Here is a 19,648-nt window from a genome sequence, read left to right on the forward strand (position 1 = left end):
AGCCTTTCTGCCTCTCAGTTGAAACGTGTGCTGTGGCTATAAATCAAGCTCAGTTGATGGATTAAGAGACATAAACTGTAGCTGGTGTTGTTGGTCAGCTGAGTGGTGTGGCCAAGGACATGTATCATCAAGCCACACGAAAGCCACGTGATGATACACATGATGATGTGCAACCCCCACAGTGGTGATGTACTGCTTCTCACAAAACATCTGCATTAGAGACCTTTCTTTGAGATACAGTGACTAGTAGTTGTCTGAAATCTCTTTCTAGCCCCAGGGTGATGTTCCTCCCCTGACCAGTGACATGGGGTACTCAGTCTCAGCTGTGTTAACACAATGTGACACCCTGTAATCCAAGGAGGGTAATGGAGAGGTCAGCGACAAACCTTCTCCACTCAGTTCCCAAGTAAGTGCAGAAGTGACAGAGCCTCAGGGGTCTCCATGTCATCTAAATGGGAAACAGACCTTCAAAGGTGTGAATGGATGTAAATGAGCTCTGGACAATACAGATGTTGTTTTCTGACTCTAGACAGGCAGAAAGAACAACTCATGGAATCAAAGCACAGGACACATTTCCACCTGAAACAGGTGAGCGGTTTGGGAATGTGCATCCTGACCCACACACTGCTTTTTCCTCCTGGTCACTGAGAGAATACTATGGGCTGTCAGTGCATTATGTTGGCTCTGACCATTGTATTTCTACAAGTTAAATTGAATCCCACTCAACAAATCTGTAAAACCTCCTTTACCTTAAAGAAGTGATTTCAATATGCTAAGAAAAAACAGAACCAAGCTCACCCCAGAAACAAATACCTTAATCCTCGGATTCTTAAAACAGAAAATAAATAATAAAAATATTTTGATTTCTTTTTTATCCTTGATGTGGTAACTATTGTTCCCTTTGCTCATCTTTGAATAGGGAAAATTACCTAGACCCGTGGTTAGTAATCTCTCACCTACTTACATGAACTGTGACATCATGACATGGTCTGTGCACCTACCTTAATAAATCAACTTGTTTTCAAAAAGGTTTATGGAGTCCATAAGAATATTTGAGAACAAAAGCCCTACTGCTCAGAAGTTAACAGTAGAAAACTCCAGAGTATACCAAACTGTGTATGAGCTCACAAAAATGGTTGGAATAGCTGTCCCAGAGATGTTTTCTTTTTAACATAGTTGTGAGAAATAGGTGTTTTAAGCAGTTATTTATATATTTTTACTGAGCTCATCACAATAATTTAAATTAAAATGTGATGGGGAATGTTTATTTTGTAAAGGTCAAACTCATCCCAAATCAGTAACTTTTTGCATCAGCAACTTTTAAGTTTTCCCTTGAAGAGAACAAAGACATTAAAACAGCCCAGAATTTGGTGGTGAAAACTCAGGGCCAACACATGGGCAAAACGTGGTAGAACATCATGCCTATCATTTTATGGATGTTTACAGTACCTTACAGATTTCTGTCTGCAGCCATTTCTAAAATCCCAGGAAACGTTCAAGGGCTACAGAGTGTGATCTTTCAGTCTCCAGGTTGTTTTTTCTTTTCTACTGAATCAGTTTGTGAAAATTGGAGAAGCAGTAGGTTTTATTGGAGAAAATTTTCTGAAACCAGGCTAGAACTCTTTGTTTCAGAATGATGACAACCCTCTCCCACAAGTGAAAAACTCAGTGGTCGCCTACCAAAACATACCATCTTATCCATCTCTTCTTTGCTCCCTGCAGTAATAATTATTAAAAAAAAAAATCTGAGATTAAACTTTAGACAACAGCTCATCCCTATGTATAAATGTCAGAGTTTTTCAGAGAGCTTTAACCAGCTTCTTTTCTAGGAAGTCTGAAGATATCGCTCTTTCCTACCTTACTACCTCTCTAAAATAAATTTTTGTCACACCTGATTTGTTTTCTATCAAGTTATAACCTTTGAATGCTTTAACTCCACAGCAGAGAAATACTGTTCTTCACAGAAATTCACTAGAAGAAGTTGCAGGCTTTCTGCATTTATTGTAGTTATTTCAAATATTGAAAAACAGAGAAAAGAAGCAACAGGCAACTCATGGGTCTGTCAAGAGTTTTAATATTTGTAGAACTTATCCAACATTCTTTTGCTCTTTTCAGTTCACACAGACAAATCATTCTTTTGTTTATGGATTTCTGTTAGATATATTTTGGCATAATAAAACTATGTGTAATTTATATTGTTAATGACACTCACTGCTTTGGAACTGAATTCCGTTCTAAAGATGGGAAATACACTCTGCTTTCAGAATGCAAAAGTGAAATAACTTGGATTGCAGTAGATGTAAACTTCTACCCCAGATTTCTACTGAATTGAGTTGAATGTTTACATGAATGTGGTTGAGATTATATCTGTCCCTAGGAGATACAAGATTTTTGTATACCAAGTGTCACTGTTTGGTGTTCTAGCAAAGGCTTTTTGTGAGCAACTGCAGAACTACAGGAAACTTTGCATAGAGACACCCTAAGAAAAAAAGGAAATTACTTGGATTTTTTTCTCCTTTTTTTACTTCTTTTTCCTCCTATTTTCTTTTCTTTTTCTCTTTTTCTTTCTTTTCCTCTCCTCTTCTCTGCTAGCTAGAAGCTTCAAATGAATTTTCTGGATTCTCTGAAACCTGGCGTTAATTACAAATTCCAGGCCTAATGTCTGTTTCGGAATAATAATTTTATTCCTTTTCAGTTAGATTTCCAAAAAGAGATCCAAGTCAAAACTCAAAATATTCAACTGTTTCTGATTACTAATTTTGGTCAGATCACCTGTGTACTAGCGTTGGTATACGAAATCTTGCAGTTGCTTTTCAGGAAAATAGGAATTCAACCTTTATTTAGGTTATGTTTTTGGGTTATTTCCTGTTTCTTTTATTTGAATTTTTTCCTGTCAGAAGTTTCTTCTGTGTCTCCTTGATATTCCTTACAGTAATGACAGCTTTGACCAGGCTAGAGGAAGCAAGATGGAATTAATATTATGTGTACTGACAAAGTAGTTTGATAAAAAACATTAATTTTTACATTACCAATATATTTTTAGTCTCTGGAACTTGCTGGATTTTGAAAGGTTCTGTAAATTCCTAATACCACGTACATAAAATTAAAAAGGAAAAAATGTGTAGGTTTGGTCTGTGAGGCATAATTTGAGGTCTGTTTGCAATTTTTTTGTCATTATTCTGCATGTTAATATTTCAGGGTAGGATGTAGCTCCTCCTAGTGATGTAGAATATTTCAGTCTAGTTTAGGACCGTGGTACTTGACACAACTGTCTGTACTATAATTATGAGAGGTTCCCTTATTAAAAAGAGATTTCCAACTCTTCAGAGATGCTGTGTTCATTGTTGAGAATTTATATCCAGTGGCATTTGCAAATACTTCATTCTTGTGAGAGGATACACCCTCTTTGCCCATAAAACACCCCTGTATATCAGAGTCTATTGACAGCTATTAAAAAAAAACAAACAAAAAACAACAAACCCAAACCAGCAACCAAACAAAACTCAAAAAAACTTATTATAATACAAGAGCGGCAGGAAAAGACAAATGCTGCTTTGGGGAATCAAGCTGGAGATGAAAGAGACCAGTTAGAAGGCCAAAATCCCATCACATTCTCTGATTTATTAGCCAGTAGTGCCGACTTACCTCACAGTTTCCTACCAGTCTATTTCAAACTAAAAATGGAGAGGAATGCTTCAAGTGGACAAGAGACATGGGTTATTGGAGTATTTTCTCTACATATGGGCTACCAAGGCAATGGACCACAGGCTTGATCCATTCCATGCATAACCCCCCTGGATTCAGGGGAGTCCTGCCCCAGGTACTCAAAAGTGTCTTTTTCTGCTGTGAGCTGCATTAACAGCTTCCCCCTGTGGAACTGTGTTTACAGGAACCAGACTGAGCTGGCCTCACACAAGCCATCATTATCACCTCCCAGTAACCTGGCAGAGCACTGGACTACAAGTCACTGCTTTGTATTTTCACAGCCCTGAGCTAATTAGTGTCTGTCATCTTTAACAGAAATAAAATGCATAACACCAGAGTTTCTAAGATGACACTGTTTTCATTATATGTTTCGTTTTTCAAAGAACATAAAGGCAGATACATCAAAACACCAAGAAGCCTTTTCTAATTGAAGCCTCTATATTTTTCCTTTTCTTCTGAAGATATGCAAATGTATTGAGACATTACAGAGAAAGATAAAAGGAACCCCAAACACTGTTTACACACAGCCTTTATGACTGCAGCTGCTTATTTTGCAGGAGACATTATTTTGACTGAAGAAGGTTATAGTGTGGTTTGACAGAACTCAAGGCTACTTTGTAGTGCTCTAGAGGCAGACAGTAACTGGAAGGATGCCTCATCTAGCTTTGTAAGGTTTCACAAAGGTAAAGTTAGGCATCAGAGCATCAATCCAGCATTGAGATTTCATGCAGTGCTCTGTCGAAGGTGACATTCTTATACTCCCACTGCTGTTCACCTCTTTATGATCATGCTTTGAGTTACTTGGTTGGGTCAGGTTTGGAGGAAAACAAGAGAGTAGATTACTCTCATGCTACGTATGATTTTTTTACCATTCATATAATGTACCTTACATACTCTTCAGAATAACAGTGCATTATCTTTGGAACATGGGAAGCAGGTGAAAAGTTGTCTCTGTCCAAATCACTGGCATAAATCTCCCAGCACCCTTAGCCCAAGATTTTACCTCAGAAGCTTGGGATCAAGATCCACATTATTCAGCTCACAGGACAGTGTTTGAGTGGTGCGTTTCAGTGAGATCATTTAATAACCGTGGCATTGTAGCTTCTTTGATCAGCTTTGAAATAGTTAGCAAGGACATTTGGATCTGTGCCTCACTGTAGATGCTGTTTGACCTCTCTATTCCAAGCCTAGCAGCCAAAAAAGTTCAAATAAAATGATTCAAAAGTTGCAGTGCTTACTCAGGCAAAATTCGCTGCTTGTTTTCCCTAGATAAAGATTAAATAAAAAACAAATCAGGACTCTTGGAACTGACTGCTTAAAAGCTGGAAGGCAACACTTTGGAGACATCCAATAGAAGATCAATATGTAAGAGTTCAGTACAGACCACTATTTTTTTATTTTTATTTTTTTCTTATATATTATCTACAAGCACAAGCTTTCATATTTTTAATGTAAAAATGCATACAGATCATTATATATATAAAATTCAACTAGACTTGTAGCAAACTGCCAGATCCAACTATCCCCAGGTTGGGGACACCTTGTCCGGATCGAGGTGCAAACCCAGTGGCTGATCCTCACTTCCATCTGTTGTTGCATCAAACCCCCAGATATGAAGATTCTCAAAGTTCTAGGGAAGTCTTGGGTCCTGATCCAGGTCTTGCAGCATGGGCATGACTAACTCTTCATCAATTGAAGATAAATATTTTAAAACTTCATAAATGACGACCAACTTGTTGTAGGTAACAAGTATCCATTTCACCTTTCCTCCCCTTTTTTGTTTATCACCCTTCCCATCCTCTCTCCACTGAAATGGTAGCGGGCAGAGGAGAGAAACTTGATGTCAGTGTCATATACATATGCTTAAACAGCAGCTGCAGAAACAGAATTTAAAGCATTGATGTCTGCTGCAGAAAGGCTACCAAATGTGGGTTCATGCTGTATTTGACCTTTTCAATACTTGGGCAATTTTGGGCTCAATTTGCACACTGTAGATATATTACACATTTATAGCATTGCCAATAATATGTCGCAGCATTGTTAGTAACAGAAAATCAGGCTGCATTTAATACTATGTGATGTGTATCAACAGATACACTAGAGTAGAACTGGCTTGACAATCAGCCCATGACACCAAAAGAAAAAAATTAATGAGCAATTAAATAAAGAAAACTGTGTTTGTGTGGGAGGAAAGGTCACAAAATAGCAGCCTCCTTTTCGACCAAGTGTTTATCTTGGTTGGCAGTTTCCAAATTCAGTCTTTGCAAAGGAATGTTACTATTTTTATTATAGGTGCTTTATGTAACAAGTGATATTTGCACAGTGGAACATTTTATTTCACCAGGATCTTATAATTTCTCCACACAGATATTATAAAGGAAGATACAAACAATTTATTGAGAGTCTTTTGGAAAGTATGAGGGCCTCGCCTTCCTCTTCTGATATGAATCTGAATCATTTATTTTCTCTTGCCATTCATATATAACCTTTTTGTATTTTAAATGCAGCTCAACTCTGAACCCCAAGAAAGGTTTTCAAATAAAAGAACTGTTGAAGTTTTACAAGAGAGGGATGAATCAGTTGCTTAGCACAACAAGACTTTCCTCTTAGCTATGTTGCCATGGGATTGTAGGTAAGGATTTTGTTTACTTCAGATTTGTGCAACAGCGCTGATTTCAAAGATAACAGAACAACTTTGTGCTTCAACTTGCAAATGCTAATTCTGGCTCCTAGTGTAACTACATTGTTTGCAAGTTCAGACCCTCAGCTAAAGACTTCTGGTTTGTGAGCAGGTATTAGCTCTTTCTTTTACACTTGTATTGATTCTACATTACTAATAGGACTAAAAATGGCAAAACCACTAATTTTGTTTTTCTTTTTAACAAAAGTCAGAGATGTGTTGAATAGTTTGGTAACAGGTGTGTCTCAGAGACAGTGATATCACCCATTGCAAGAACTCCCTGCCCAGAAGCACAAGGTAGTGTTTCCACTGCAGTGTGTCTAGATGGTGTGTGGAAATATACTTGAACATGAGGACCAAAATATAGACATTGATTTCAGAAGAGTGAAATGAGTTTTCACTGTCTAGAATACAGAAACAGAGGAGACAAATAACAGCACAAATAAAATATATTATCTGAATGTGATGTTCTTTGATGCTGGTTGGGTAAAAGGGAGAGTTTTAAAAAAAATTACTTCGGTAAAATACCTTGAAGTACATTCTTTTGAAAGAAGTCCTAACTTGGAACTTTTCTCTGTTGACAGGGATATACAGATCTAACTCTTCAGCCTGTTCCACCACCTCTATGGCTACACATAACTGTCTGAAACATTATCCAACTAGATATTCTCCTAAACCTGTGGCAATTTTTATGTGATAGCCTTTTGGAGTTACTTCATCACAGAGGCAAATAACCACAGGAAGTACAAAGCAGTGGAGAATAAAGTTGTAAGTAGTTGCTAAAAGGGGTGTTTTCCTCAAAGGAGAGTACTGCTAATATTCCCATTTATCATCCCAACCTTTGGCTGTGGTTCTACATGATAACAGTCTGAACTGCACACCATGCTGCCTGAAGGGATGCAACACAACTGGTGGGAAACCAGGACAATCTGAATTAAAATCTTCCAGCCTTGGTTCTTACATCTTTTAGCATACAGTTAACAAACCAACTAGACAGGAGGCAAAATTTGACAGCTGGCTTAAATCAGATGCATGAGGGAAAAGAAAAAAAAGAACACTTTTTATCCCTGGCACCAAAATCTGATAAAATACACTTTCACTTCAATGTGCCAGATAAAAGTCACAAAAAACCTGTGCTGGTTTATACCCCAGAGTGCTCCAAGCAACATCTGGAAGTTAAACAACTGGAAATTTTGATCTTTTGATATGGTAGAGGCCAGTCACATCTGATCTGCATTTGAGTGTTAGACTTTAAATACTTGCCTTCCCAAGGATTCTGTTCTTCTTCAGTATAAGATAGACTAAGAGGAACTACTTGAATTGAAAAAAGACCAAAACAAGAAGTGTAAACAAAAGCTAAAAACTACCCATAACTAAATCAATAGTAATATTTTTTTTTTTTTAATTTGACTTCATAACACATTTAGTCCCATTTCCCCAAGTACAGTACTGCACTTTGAGGGGAAAAAGCTGAAATGCCACTGGACTAGCTGATTATTTCTTCATGAATTCTGCAGTTTCATAGGATCTGGAAGAGCAGCTGAACTTCAGCTCTGTTGAAATGTATATCTTGCTGGCCAAACACTCCATAAAATAGACCTTTCCTATATTTTTTGCATACCTTGCTAAGAACATCAGCACTCATAGATTTGACAAAAATAACAAGGAAGTACAGTTTGGAGTAAAAGCACACAATAAGCCAACTTAAAGCTGGTTGAAGGTGTCAGGTAAACTTTCCAATACAACAGAGCAGCCTCTACACATATTCAGTCCTGGACAATGTCAGTTGTGATGGTAGTTGATGGAGTGAAGGCTGAATCTTACTGAGCAGCTGGTTGGCTGGAAATGATGTTTAGGCACTACTGATTTGCAGGACGTTGGACTAGCCACGTAGAAGCAGAAGATTCTCTGTTGGTGCCAATTCCTGCAATCATCTAGTCCTTTGGAGTATATTTGGTGGTTTTTTTCCTTGGTGTTTTTGGTTTTTTTTCCACATTAGCCAGAAGCAGTGTGGCTAAATACATTTCAAAACAGGAAAATAGTATGACTCTGTGTTATTCAAAAATATGATGTTCATATTTTTATTTTTTTTTTGTCCATTGCAAAGCTTTGACCATTTTTAATTAAATGTGCTCTGCCTGCCTCATCCCTGCTCCAAGCTAATATGCTCTAAAATGTTATCTGGTTTAGTACAGCTCTTTTTAGCTGCTGATTTTGGTAAGCATCTTATTAATTGCCTGCTTGACATGGGTGGTGGAGCTTCGTCTCCGAGTCTTGCCCTGGACCATCTTTCGTCGCCGAACCTCACGACAGAGCTCATAGAAGGCCTCCATAATGTTGCCCTCTCCTGTGCAGGCAGAACACTCATAAAAAGCACATGCTAGTTCTGTGGCCAGCTTTTCACCTTCCTCTGTGCTGACTTGCCTGGAGTGATCCAAGTCTGCTTTGTTCCCCACCAGGATCAGGGTGACGTTTTTGGGCTTTTTAACTTCATCCAACAAGTTCTTTAGTGGCAGCATTTCCTCAAAGCTGCCTCTGTCTGTGATGTCGTAAACCAGCACAAAGCCTTCACCCCATCGCACGTGTCCTTCTTTCTGGATAGGATCCTCCTGTTCCCAAAGACAGACACTAGTCTTAGGAATTTGATTTATGGAACAGACACCAGACCTTCAGAGAGATGTTGGTCCTCCAAAGCCTACAAAGCCACGTACAGCTGCTTTACTTTACACACATCACCTATTTTATCACATAGCATAGGAGATCTACTCAGCTGCCTGTGGACAGGCTGGTAGCAGGTGTTTGGAAGGGGGTCTCTGCTGAATGATATCCAGCACACAAGCTGCATAGCCCTATCCAGCATGAGCATGTGCCACATTTTGAAAGGAAGGCAGACCTGACTATGACAAAACTGTTCTTCACTTCAGTGCAAATCATGGGTTGAGGCTGTAAAGCTTTATCACTTGGCTGTAGAAATAGACTGTGACTTTATTTTTTACTAATGACATGTCAGGTTGGCCCTGAATTAAGACATGAGAATAATTTTAATACCACAGTAAACTTTGACTTGTTTATTCTTCCGGGATTTGAAAACTCCAAGCAGAGCCCCTTGCAGAAGGGTCTGGATGCAGAATGCTGAGTCCAGCAGCAAGCTGATGGTAGTGATGGAGGGGGGAGCTCTGCCTAGAAGCAAATCTCTGTCCCCAGAAGCAGAGCACACCTGCCACCTACCACACTGCCACCACCACCGCACTCCCCTTCCCTGCTGTCTATCTGAGCCAAGGTATTGGATAATAGTACATGCACCCACGTACCTGACCAGCTGTATCTAGTATCTCCATGGAAACCACTTCATCATCAATGGTAGCTTGGTGACGATATGTAGACTCTAAAATAAGAACATATTGTGAAATGTATTAAAAGGACATTTATTTTTTTTTAAATCTTCCTTACAGCTCTCCCAGCACAAGAGTTGAAATGTGACGCACAGTTTGACTAAATTTTATTTAGTGGAGCTCTTCCAGCCATTTTGGAACACACGCAAGTCCTTTGTACAACAGCAACACTTTTACGTCTCTCTGTAAGGCACAGCTTTTTCTTTCCCGTGTGTTAGACCTGCAAAGGGCTGTGCCTTTGGACACTGCACTCTGCACCCAACAAGAGGACACTTTCCAGTGGCAGAGAGCTCTGCAAGGCTGTATTCCATTTTTCCTGTTTGCTCCTAGGCAGGGCTGCCGCCTGTGAAAGACAAACACTGCACCTCTCAAAGTATCCAGCTCAACAGTCTGACACTGCACAGCTTGAAGTCCCACAAGATCAAAACCAGTGTGGTTGCAGATCAAGGAACCTAACCACTAAGCTCAGGCCTTATACTGTGAAAAAATTCCAGATCAGTTAGCTATTTTAGGAATGTCTGTTTTAAACATTCTGAAACCATCACATTCCCCTCTTCTAGCAAGAGATCAAGCAGTGATTTCCCTGTGTATGATTTATAAGGCTAACCAGTGGGCATTAAGCATTCACACCATGCTATAGGAAAAAAAAAGGAACCTATTTTACTATGTCCCAGGTTCTGGAACCAGGCAACTAATCAGAAAGCTAATGACAAAAAGGCTTGTTTTATCTTAGTAAGCTGATAAGCTAAATTTGATAGAATTTGACCTAAAACTTGGAAAATTATCTGTGCTAACATTCAGATTTATTACTGTTGCTAGCTCACAGATGTCCCATATCAAAAGGCAAATGTGTATGCTGTAAAAGTCTGGCCAGTGACTATGAATGCTTTGCACTGTCAGAGATACAATTCTTTCATTTGGTGCAAATCTCTTCAACAGGAACGAAGGATATCTTCTAGGAAACACATTTCTTTAACTTGAACTTCTGAAAGGGCTCGTCCTTTTTTCCTTACGTGCTTAAGAATGTCAGCTCTTCATAACCATGAATGTTTCAAGCTGTCAGTGCTGCAAACACCCTCTTCCCAAAACAAAAATGTCACTCCCTCCCTGTGCCACCTTAATTGCTGTAATAGCCCAGCTGTCTCTAACAGGGACAAATGGTCAATTTACTTAGGCAGATGGTAAGCACTCTTACTGTAGGGTTTCAGACAATGAGGACTGGGTTTTTTAAAAGGCTGTAAATACCCCTTCTGTTTGGTATTTTGAGGCTGTTGAAGGAGTTAGAGTCTACCTTTATGATCCTGAGGCTACACCTACACAGCAGAGTAAGATATATCTAAGTCTCTCCGTGGTATGTCTTATCTGCCTCTTCCACACACCCTCTCTGATGCAGCAATTTCCTCAGGGAATGCAGAAAAGGCAAGAAGCTCTAGTTTGGTGTGGAAGCTGCAGTGATGCACCTTCAATGAGTTATTTCAGTGGCTCGAATGTTCAGTGCTATGTTGGGATTCCCTGTGTAGTACTCCAAGTGGAAGGTTATTTAGGAACTTAATGCTTTGTTTCTTTGGGGGAGGGTACTGTGAAGAAGAGACGGCTCTCTGAGTAAGTCATGTGGTATTAGCTCCTTACTTGTTAAGACTTTGCAGTGCTTGAATACCTTCAACCATCTGGCCCTGCTTAACAAGTAGCTGTTGAGAATTGTTCCACACAACTTGAGAAAATGCTCACCCAGTTTTGACTGCAGCATATCTGTGAAACATCCTTCTTAGGAGGCAGAGCAGGGAATGCCATGCAGACCTTCCCTGTGAAATGGGAGAATAAATCTCAACGAGTAGACTCGTGCTCGCTGCAGAAAAGTAGCCTGATTCTGAAATGATACTTGAGTTCTCAAAATAGGACTCTGTCAGCACTTTATGCTGCAAGTTTAACTCACTTTAGATGCTCACGCTGGAATGGAATTTGATCTTGGACGAGTAGCATCAATTTGGGTCAGATTTGTGTAAATAAATCTTAGTAAATGTGTCTTCCTGTGCTTTGGAATGTGTGGTGGCTGGGTGAATTTTAATGAGCTTAAAACGGCTGGATGTTGAAAGCATTTTTTGGTGTAATCAAGGACATGGGTGCTCCTTCAAGAGAACAGAAACATCTGAAGAATCTGGTTGTCTTGTAACTTATGAGGCCTGAAGATGTGAGCTCCAGTCTGTTCACATTGATCCTATGGTGCTTCACAAATGCATTGCCTTGCTTTGGTATTTATTAATATCGGGTTTTTCCCTGTTGTGCTTTTTTTCTTTTTTTTTTTTTTTTTTTGAGACATGTGGCTAGAGAGAAATTATAGGACTTGAGATAACTGCTGGATTTCCAACTGAAACCACAGACAACACAGGTGTCTGTGCTCAGCTAAGCACCCTTGACTCCTAATAGAGTTGATGAACTAAAATAGCTGCTGGATATAGCTTGTCTGAGCTCTCTCTCAGGATAAATCACACCTCAAAAGCACTTGGAAGTCTAAAATTGGTCAGATGAAACCAGGCTCTAAATGCCTCATGCTTACATCATCATGGTTAAGTAGGAAAAGTGTAACACTGTACCAATGGCTCCCAAAATGGCTTCAGGCAACTTCCTGAGCTTCAGATTGTCATTTGCAGCAGGTGATGGCCACATCTTCTATCTATAGCTATATGGGTAAAACCTCATAGAGGGAAACGAAACTGTGGAGCTGTGTTTTGCTCTCCACAGGCTTGGCATCAAATCTGCCAGCTTCAAAGCAGAGTTAGGGAGCTGCTGTGTTGACTGAGCTGTGGTTTCCCCAAAGATGACAGTGCTGTGGAAATAGTCAGATTTAGTGGGTTGCTCTGTTTCAGTACAAATAAGGAAATCTGACCTGTTTCTTGTTGGTCTGGGGCTGTGCTATGCTTCTAGTCATATTGGCAATAACAAGCTCAAAGGTGCTGATAAGTGTGGCTTTACAAGATGATGCCAGATTTCAGAGTCCCTCTTGGTTATAAAGCTGCAATACCCCCATCACTCTTGCTCTGCAAAGCACTCTTGGTTCTCATATTCCTGTTGTTTGAAAAATTGAAGTTTATTTCAAAAATATTTGGAGCTGCCAAAAGGCCTGAGAAGCATGTTGGAAAGTGGTAGCAGTTGGCTTGGTTTTAAGCCACAATAATTTGTTAATAGGAACTGAATAAATCTTTCAAATTTCCACAGCTGCTGAATGATTATGGAAATGATGATTTCCACGAAAAAAAAAAAAAAAACTTCCCTGGGGGCTCTCAGTGTTTATAAGCATGTTACAAATCTCCCTATTCTTCTTAGAAATAGGATTTTTAAAAATACAGGGAAAAAACTTATATAAAGAAAACTTTGAAGCTTATGACTTACAGACTGTCTATGGATGCAATATTCAGTCATAGCTTGACCACATCACAGTCTTGCACTATATTTATTTGGACATATTTAATACAGTTTTGGCCTATAAGACTTAGCTGGTCATCTATCAAACCTGTTTGTCCAGGAGCATCCCCATTTATTAAACATATTTGTTCTAGAATATTATATTTTCAAGAGAAAAACTATTATCTAAAAAGTAATTTTGAGTTCTTGGTTTATATTTGCAGTAATGTAAAAAGTTGTTTTCAATAATTGTTTATTTTGAAATGGCAATATATACTGGGGTATGTCACAGCTCTGGAAGGAAATATTTGCATGGAAGGGCTTATTGGTTTTAGGAAAGCACTTGTAGTAGGTGTAGGTAAATCAGCTGAGAAGGAGCAATGACATGACATACACCATTTTACACTCAAACTTAAGGAGCAGCCTAGTACAGAAGGACACAAACTCTCTTTCTACTTAGAATGTAGTCCATTTTTGTCAAGAAAGTTTCATAAAGCAAGGATATATAAAAAAATGCTTTAAAAACCTTTGGTCTCATGGTGGTTTTCAGCCAGTGACGATTATAGCTGAGTTTTCAGACCAAAAAGCTTCAGCTAACAGGTATGAACTTCAAAGTTATGGTTTAAGTCTTCTTGGACAGCAGAATGTTTAAAATACTACAATTCCCCATAGTTAGTTATGTTAGCATAATAAAGGTTCCTGTTGTTTTGGGTTTTTTTGTTGTTAACTCCCTGCTCATTTAGACTCCCTTAGTCTTTGACATGCCTCAGGATGGCACCTGTCTATCACATTTGAGAAAAATGATTTTGACAGCTGGTCTCATCTGACATCTTCTCCAGAGGGTTCCTTGAGCCTGCCTTTCTGAAATCTGTCCTCCTCTGCATTTCCTTGCTGCTTCAGGAACTTCTCACCTTTTAGAAAGCCCCTGTGAGCTGAATGTACCTTCCTGACTCAGAAAGTCTCTCCTGCCTTCTTCCTTCCTCAACCTCAACTTTCTTCAAAACAGCTGAATGTACTTTTTCTTGCTTACATCTGGCTGTTACATATTCACTCTGTTATTTACCTTACAGGAAGGCTTTTAGTTTGCAACCAACCATCAGTGGTTTTACAGTAAGCACAGTACCACCCTTGTGTATTTAAAACATATTTCTAATGCTAAGGCAGTGTAACCTCTATTCATTGATACCACAGACCCCAAAATTAGCATACTTGGGTTATTTATCAGTAACCCACAAACATACCATGCATGGTCATTGCCTGTTATTATCATGTAAAAGAAGAAAAAGTAGTCAAAGGAAAGTTACTGGAAGGAAACTTTGTGACTGACAGTCCTGATAATTGGACTTGGACTCTTCAGTGTTATCCTTCTGCATGGGTAACCTCAAGAATCAGGAAACACAGAAGGAAAAGTTCCAGGAGGTTGTACACACATCACAGGTGTGATGTGCCCTTTATGTACAACTATATACTATACAAAAATTCATGTCAAGCTATAAATTTAAACCAAAACACGTATGAAAGAAGATTATATTAGTTTGCAGAGATTTAATCCAATTCCAGGGTGTCTAGTCTGCTTCACATGCAGTCTGCTGCTGTGAATGCTGCTTTTGGAATTGATATGGCGATGTGCAAACTAGTTTCTTTTCTAACTTCATTTTTGGCTGCCCTCTACAAGGCTACATTTGCTGTACAGAGAGTTGTGACTGCAGTATTGCAGGTGTTCCCAAACTAGGCAGATTAAACCTGAGCACAAAAAAAAGTCATGTGGGAGGCACTGCAGGCAGCAAGTGTGCCTCAGATTGCTCAGCTGCTTTTAGTTGCCATTTTCAGTGCAAGCTGAAGCTCTCAAATGTTTCTGTCCTATATAAATCCAGGCTGAGTGGGGCATAGTGACCCTGCTCACACCCCTGAGGAGGCACAGGGCAGGAGAGCCAGCGTATGCTCAGGGCGGTCAGTGGGCACACGCCTCTGCACAAGCCAGGATGCAGGGCTGTCCCTGGTCCATGAAGATGGGCACAGACTGCTTGTAGATGATCTTAGAAGATTATAGATTGCTAGTAATAGATTGCTAGTGCATGCATAGCCCCACTAGACTATAAAGTTCTCATCTTGATATGAAACGATATGCTGAATTTCTAGAATTTGCTCTTTTAATTAAGGTAAAACGCATGGGAGATTTTTTTCTTGATGTGTTGATATTTTCAATAAATAACATTTTGGCCTCCAAACAGAAACTGCAGAATGCAGTTTTCTTGGAAATACCTCTAAAAATAATGGGAAGTATGTTTACTTGTTGCCTTCTGCATATGATTTTTTCTGTTGCATGCAAAGAGTGGGTTTCTTTTGAGGAGAAGTAAAGTGGTGTTACATTTCTTTCCCTATAGGTTCTGTCCTCACCTAGCTTTTACTGAGATAGGCAGAGAAAATGTGCAGAAGCACCCTAGAACTGGACTCATTAAGGCATGGTAAAACAAAACCAATAAAGACAGAGCAGTGCTAACTAGTAGGGACCAAACTTCAAGGTTTAAACAGTTATTGGTTGTTTTGTTTTGTTTTTTTTAATTTTCTGACTTAACTTTCCCAACGACACTTGACAGAGATGTTGGTCCCTGGTAGGAATTATGTCCATGATAAATTTAAGACTGAATAAATCTTATTTTGCTATGCCTTTTTGTTTTATTGTGGCAAGAAGTTTGTGTTGGTGAAGCTGTTTTGCCTTATTTTTTGCCAGCGAAAAGTAACCAGCGAGACTTTTCTCACACCTAAACCAAGCAAAACAAAAGCCTGCTCTCCTGAAGGTGCAAAAGCAGCCCTGGAAAAGATTTCAGAATATGATGAGCAAGAAAAATAGAGGCAAAATATTTTGCAGCTGTAGCTACAGTGAGAAGAGCCACTGCCATTCCTGATTTTTGCTGTCTGTTGAGCTACCATAAAAAAGCAGTATTTTTATTGCTGACATCAAGAATATCTTCATCTTGAGACTCATATGAAAGAAAACAAACCACATTTTCAGATAACTGCCTCCCATGTTATTGTAAGCATCATCCTCTGCTGCTCTCAATTACAATTTCATCATTTCAAGTCTTTGTTGAGCATTTTAGAAGCCAGTGTTGGTGTTTTAAGGTGCTCTAGGCCATATGAGTCCATTTCCTTAGAAACACCTCAGAGAAACTGGGAATACTTTCACAGCTCATTGCTATAATATACATTCAGTATAAATTCCTCCTGTTGAAGAGTACAGTAAAAATGATGCAACATATTAAATGTATATCAAGTTAAATAATGCTTCTACTTTTTTGATGAAGGAAAAATAGAAGCCTGGGGAGATGCCTAGAAAGGCACAATCTGGACTATTGAGAACTGAATCCCTTAAGCACTGTGAGGCAGAAGGAATGAGTAATTTTGTCAATAAAAATCAAGGATACTAATAGCTAGAGTCTGGCTTGAAAATAACGCTGTTGCACAGTGATTTATTAAATGTCTACACATTTGTCAGGGTACTCCCTGAAACACAGGCTGGCAGCCATTCATTCCTCCTAGGCCCAAATGGTTGGTTACCATTACATCTCACTTTGGCTGAAAGCCTGTACCAGAGCACATGTGTTATTCCTTTATTGTGCTTGGATAGGCTGTAGTTGTCAACACGGGTGTTCAGAAGAAATATGTAGAGGGTAAAGTTCTGCAAGATGATGGCAAAACTCTCTCCTCTTTTGCTAACTATGGAAAATGGTTATTTTTAATTTTGAGCACGTTATAGCACTGTGTAGACTGCAGTATCCTGTGGTGAAACAGGAAGAAGAGAGGGCTGGAAGAGGATCCTTACCCAGGTTGCCTTCCTCTTATGGCTGCTGGTCAGTCTACTTTCACACTCTAGGGCTGAAGCGACCATCAGTTATTAGCACCTATTTTAGTATGGGCTGCTCTGTTAAAAGTTCTGTCTGCTGTTCTGTGCATTTTCTCAGTTGTACTGCTGTGGTATTTCTGTGGTAAAGGCAGGCAGTTAAACTTTCAGGAGTGTTAAGAAAAACTCGCTGAGTAAGCCACAAGTCAAGAAAACTAGAGATCTACAATATACAAAGCTGTGTTTCCTCAACTTGTGATCAGCAGGGAAAGCAATTCTGGGGATCAAGAGTTTGTTACTCAGACATTATTCCAGCTGTCCAGTCATTAATCCAATTGTGTTAGTTCAATAAAGCAGAGAGCAAAGACAGTCCTTGAAAACTATATTAGTACTCAAGCTCTTTATTGTGGCTTCATTGGCACAAAATTATCCCAACAAGATAGTTCTCACATCTTCTCTTGCCAGGGTAAATTAGAATATACAACAAATAATATTAAATCCTTATACTTCTTAGTGAGGTCTTGGTTCCCACTGCTAAGCTGTTTCTGATTATCAACCATTTTCATGCAAGCTAGTCTGGATATATTTGTACTTTGCTCTGTTGTTTATGATGTTCATACAGACCTGTATTTATCAAGGGCACAAAAGAAACTCAGGCCAGCATTATTTGCTACTGTTGTCATGTATGGCATCTGCAAACTTCTCTTGTGATCCCTGAATGATACTATTTTGCTAACAGAACCCTCAGCTACAGATGTAGGCAAAACTACTCTTCTAATGTAAAAATAATCATCCTTGCAATAAGTTTTCCAATGGGAAAAGCCTTGTTGCTAGTGTAAACAATATCTTCATGAAGTGATTTCTGCTATTCTTGCCACAGTGGTGAAATTTGGAAGTCTTGAGCTGGTCTGCAAGAGATTAAGTTCTGTACTGTGAGGGAACTAACTAGAGGTGTCTGCCTAACAAGACTAACAGAGATGTCTTTCTCCTTCCCTCAAGGACTTGTTTACTTGGTGTGTACCCTTCTGCAGTCCCATGTTCTGCTGCAGAGGAATGGTGCTACCATGGGCCTTTCATAATCAAGCTAGTGGGACAGCAATTTGTAATACTTTATACTCCTAGATAGGAGATGTACTGACACCTATACATTTTATCCATTTTACACGTTTGGTGTCTCATAGGCTGTCTGTGTGTTGTATTAGATAGGACTACATAGAAACACCAGCTCAGGTTTTTCATTTGCCCAGTAGAAGAAGGGTGAATCAAAACTTGCAAAGAAATTGTGACCCAGTTGGAAGAAATAGTCTTTAAAAAATATCACTACTAATCTAGCAAAATTATAATTTTTCCTAAGACCCATATTTCTTTACGGTTACCTCTGCTCCTTTAAAGTCCTTCAAAGGGTAATCTTTTCTCTATCCCATTCAAATTAAATAAACTCCTTTGCTTTGTCTCTCTTTGCCTTCATAGACAGGCCAGTCTGTCATGCCCTGTTCTATTGATTATCTGTTCAGAGACAGTCTTCCTTTCAGAGAGTTGGCAAAGTTGTATGAAATGTGGGAACAGATAGAGAAAGACATCTAGGGATAGTGTGAGAAAGCCAAGATACTTTTAGAAAGGTCAGCAAATATATTGTCTCCCTGTCTGCTGGTTTAAGTAGACTTTTGTTTAAAATCCAGTCTTTTGAGAAACGCTTGGTGTTTCTGTGCACCTTTGATACATGAGCCTTAACTCTGAGTAACAGTTATTTAAAGGATTTACAATCCTTCTATAAGATGAAGGATTTTATAGGTGAGAAGCAGAGGCAGAGACTGCAGGCAATGAATCGGTGATGGAAATAGAAAAGAACTGAGGAGCCTGTCTCCTGCACCTACCTGGGGTTTTATTTCTTTGGGTTTGTCCCTGTATGGCAAAAAAATGACATTTAAGTCCCCCAGCCTCAGAAACCACCTGACTCTCCCAACTGTATGAAAAAACCTATTTCATAATCCCCCATCCTGTTTTTTTTTTGTTTGTTTGTGGTTTGTTTTTGTTTTTTTTTGTTTTTTTTTTTAATTCTTGGATATCCCAACTCTGTTTCTAGTAAAATAAATTTTTCCAGTTGTGGTGGAACAATACAAGTGTTCTCAGAGAAATATTGCAAAACTTATTTTTAGAAGCATTTAGCCACAGCAATGATGAATTTTCTTCTCTCATCATTTGATCCAGGAGATTCCCCCCTGCATGTCATGGCTTATGGAGGCAGGAAATTTGCTGCTACCCATGAAGTGCTCTGCAGGCCATCTGTTTGTCTACTGCTGCGATGGCTCTTTGGGCTTCCTCCTCCTTTTTTGCCTTCCAGGAAAAAAAACAGATTTAGCAGTTCACTTGATGGCTGACTCCAATTTTAAAATCAATTAAACAGCAAACCACAATATCTCTCCATCTTTGAGCTCAGGTGAAGGTACCCAAACTTCTGGGCGCTGCCATGGGGGGAAACTGCCAAGACACAGACTTATTGCAATTTACTGGCGATGAGGAGAGCAGCTATTTACAGCACCCTTGAGAGCCATGGTGAGAAACTCTGTGCCACTGAGGTTCATGGGAGTCCTGCATTCATGACAGAAGTTCACCCACAGAGGGCAGGTGGCC

At 39.2% G+C, this 19,648-nt stretch overlaps 1 protein-coding gene across 2 annotated transcripts in view; it reads right to left on the minus strand.

Moving 5' to 3' along the window:
* Positions 1–5,077: 5,077 nt before the first annotated feature.
* Positions 5,078–19,648, minus strand: part of RERG (RAS like estrogen regulated growth inhibitor) — a 105,330-nt gene continuing 90,759 nt past the window's right edge. For both annotated transcript variants that reach the window (XM_027666037.1, XM_027666043.1), the window contains exons 4-5: positions 9,697–9,770; positions 5,078–8,994 (exon numbers count right to left, since the gene is read on the minus strand). In XM_027666037.1, the coding sequence (XP_027521838.1) occupies positions 8,587–8,994; positions 9,697–9,770 (482 nt within the window). In that variant the 3' untranslated portion in view covers positions 5,078–8,586. The remainder of the gene's footprint in view (positions 8,995–9,696; positions 9,771–19,648) is intronic.

This window comes from Corapipo altera, unplaced genomic scaffold (genome assembly GCF_003945725.1).
Source record: "Corapipo altera isolate COAL_440 unplaced genomic scaffold, ASM394572v1 1, whole genome shotgun sequence".
Lineage (NCBI taxonomy): Eukaryota > Metazoa > Chordata > Aves > Passeriformes > Pipridae > Corapipo > Corapipo altera.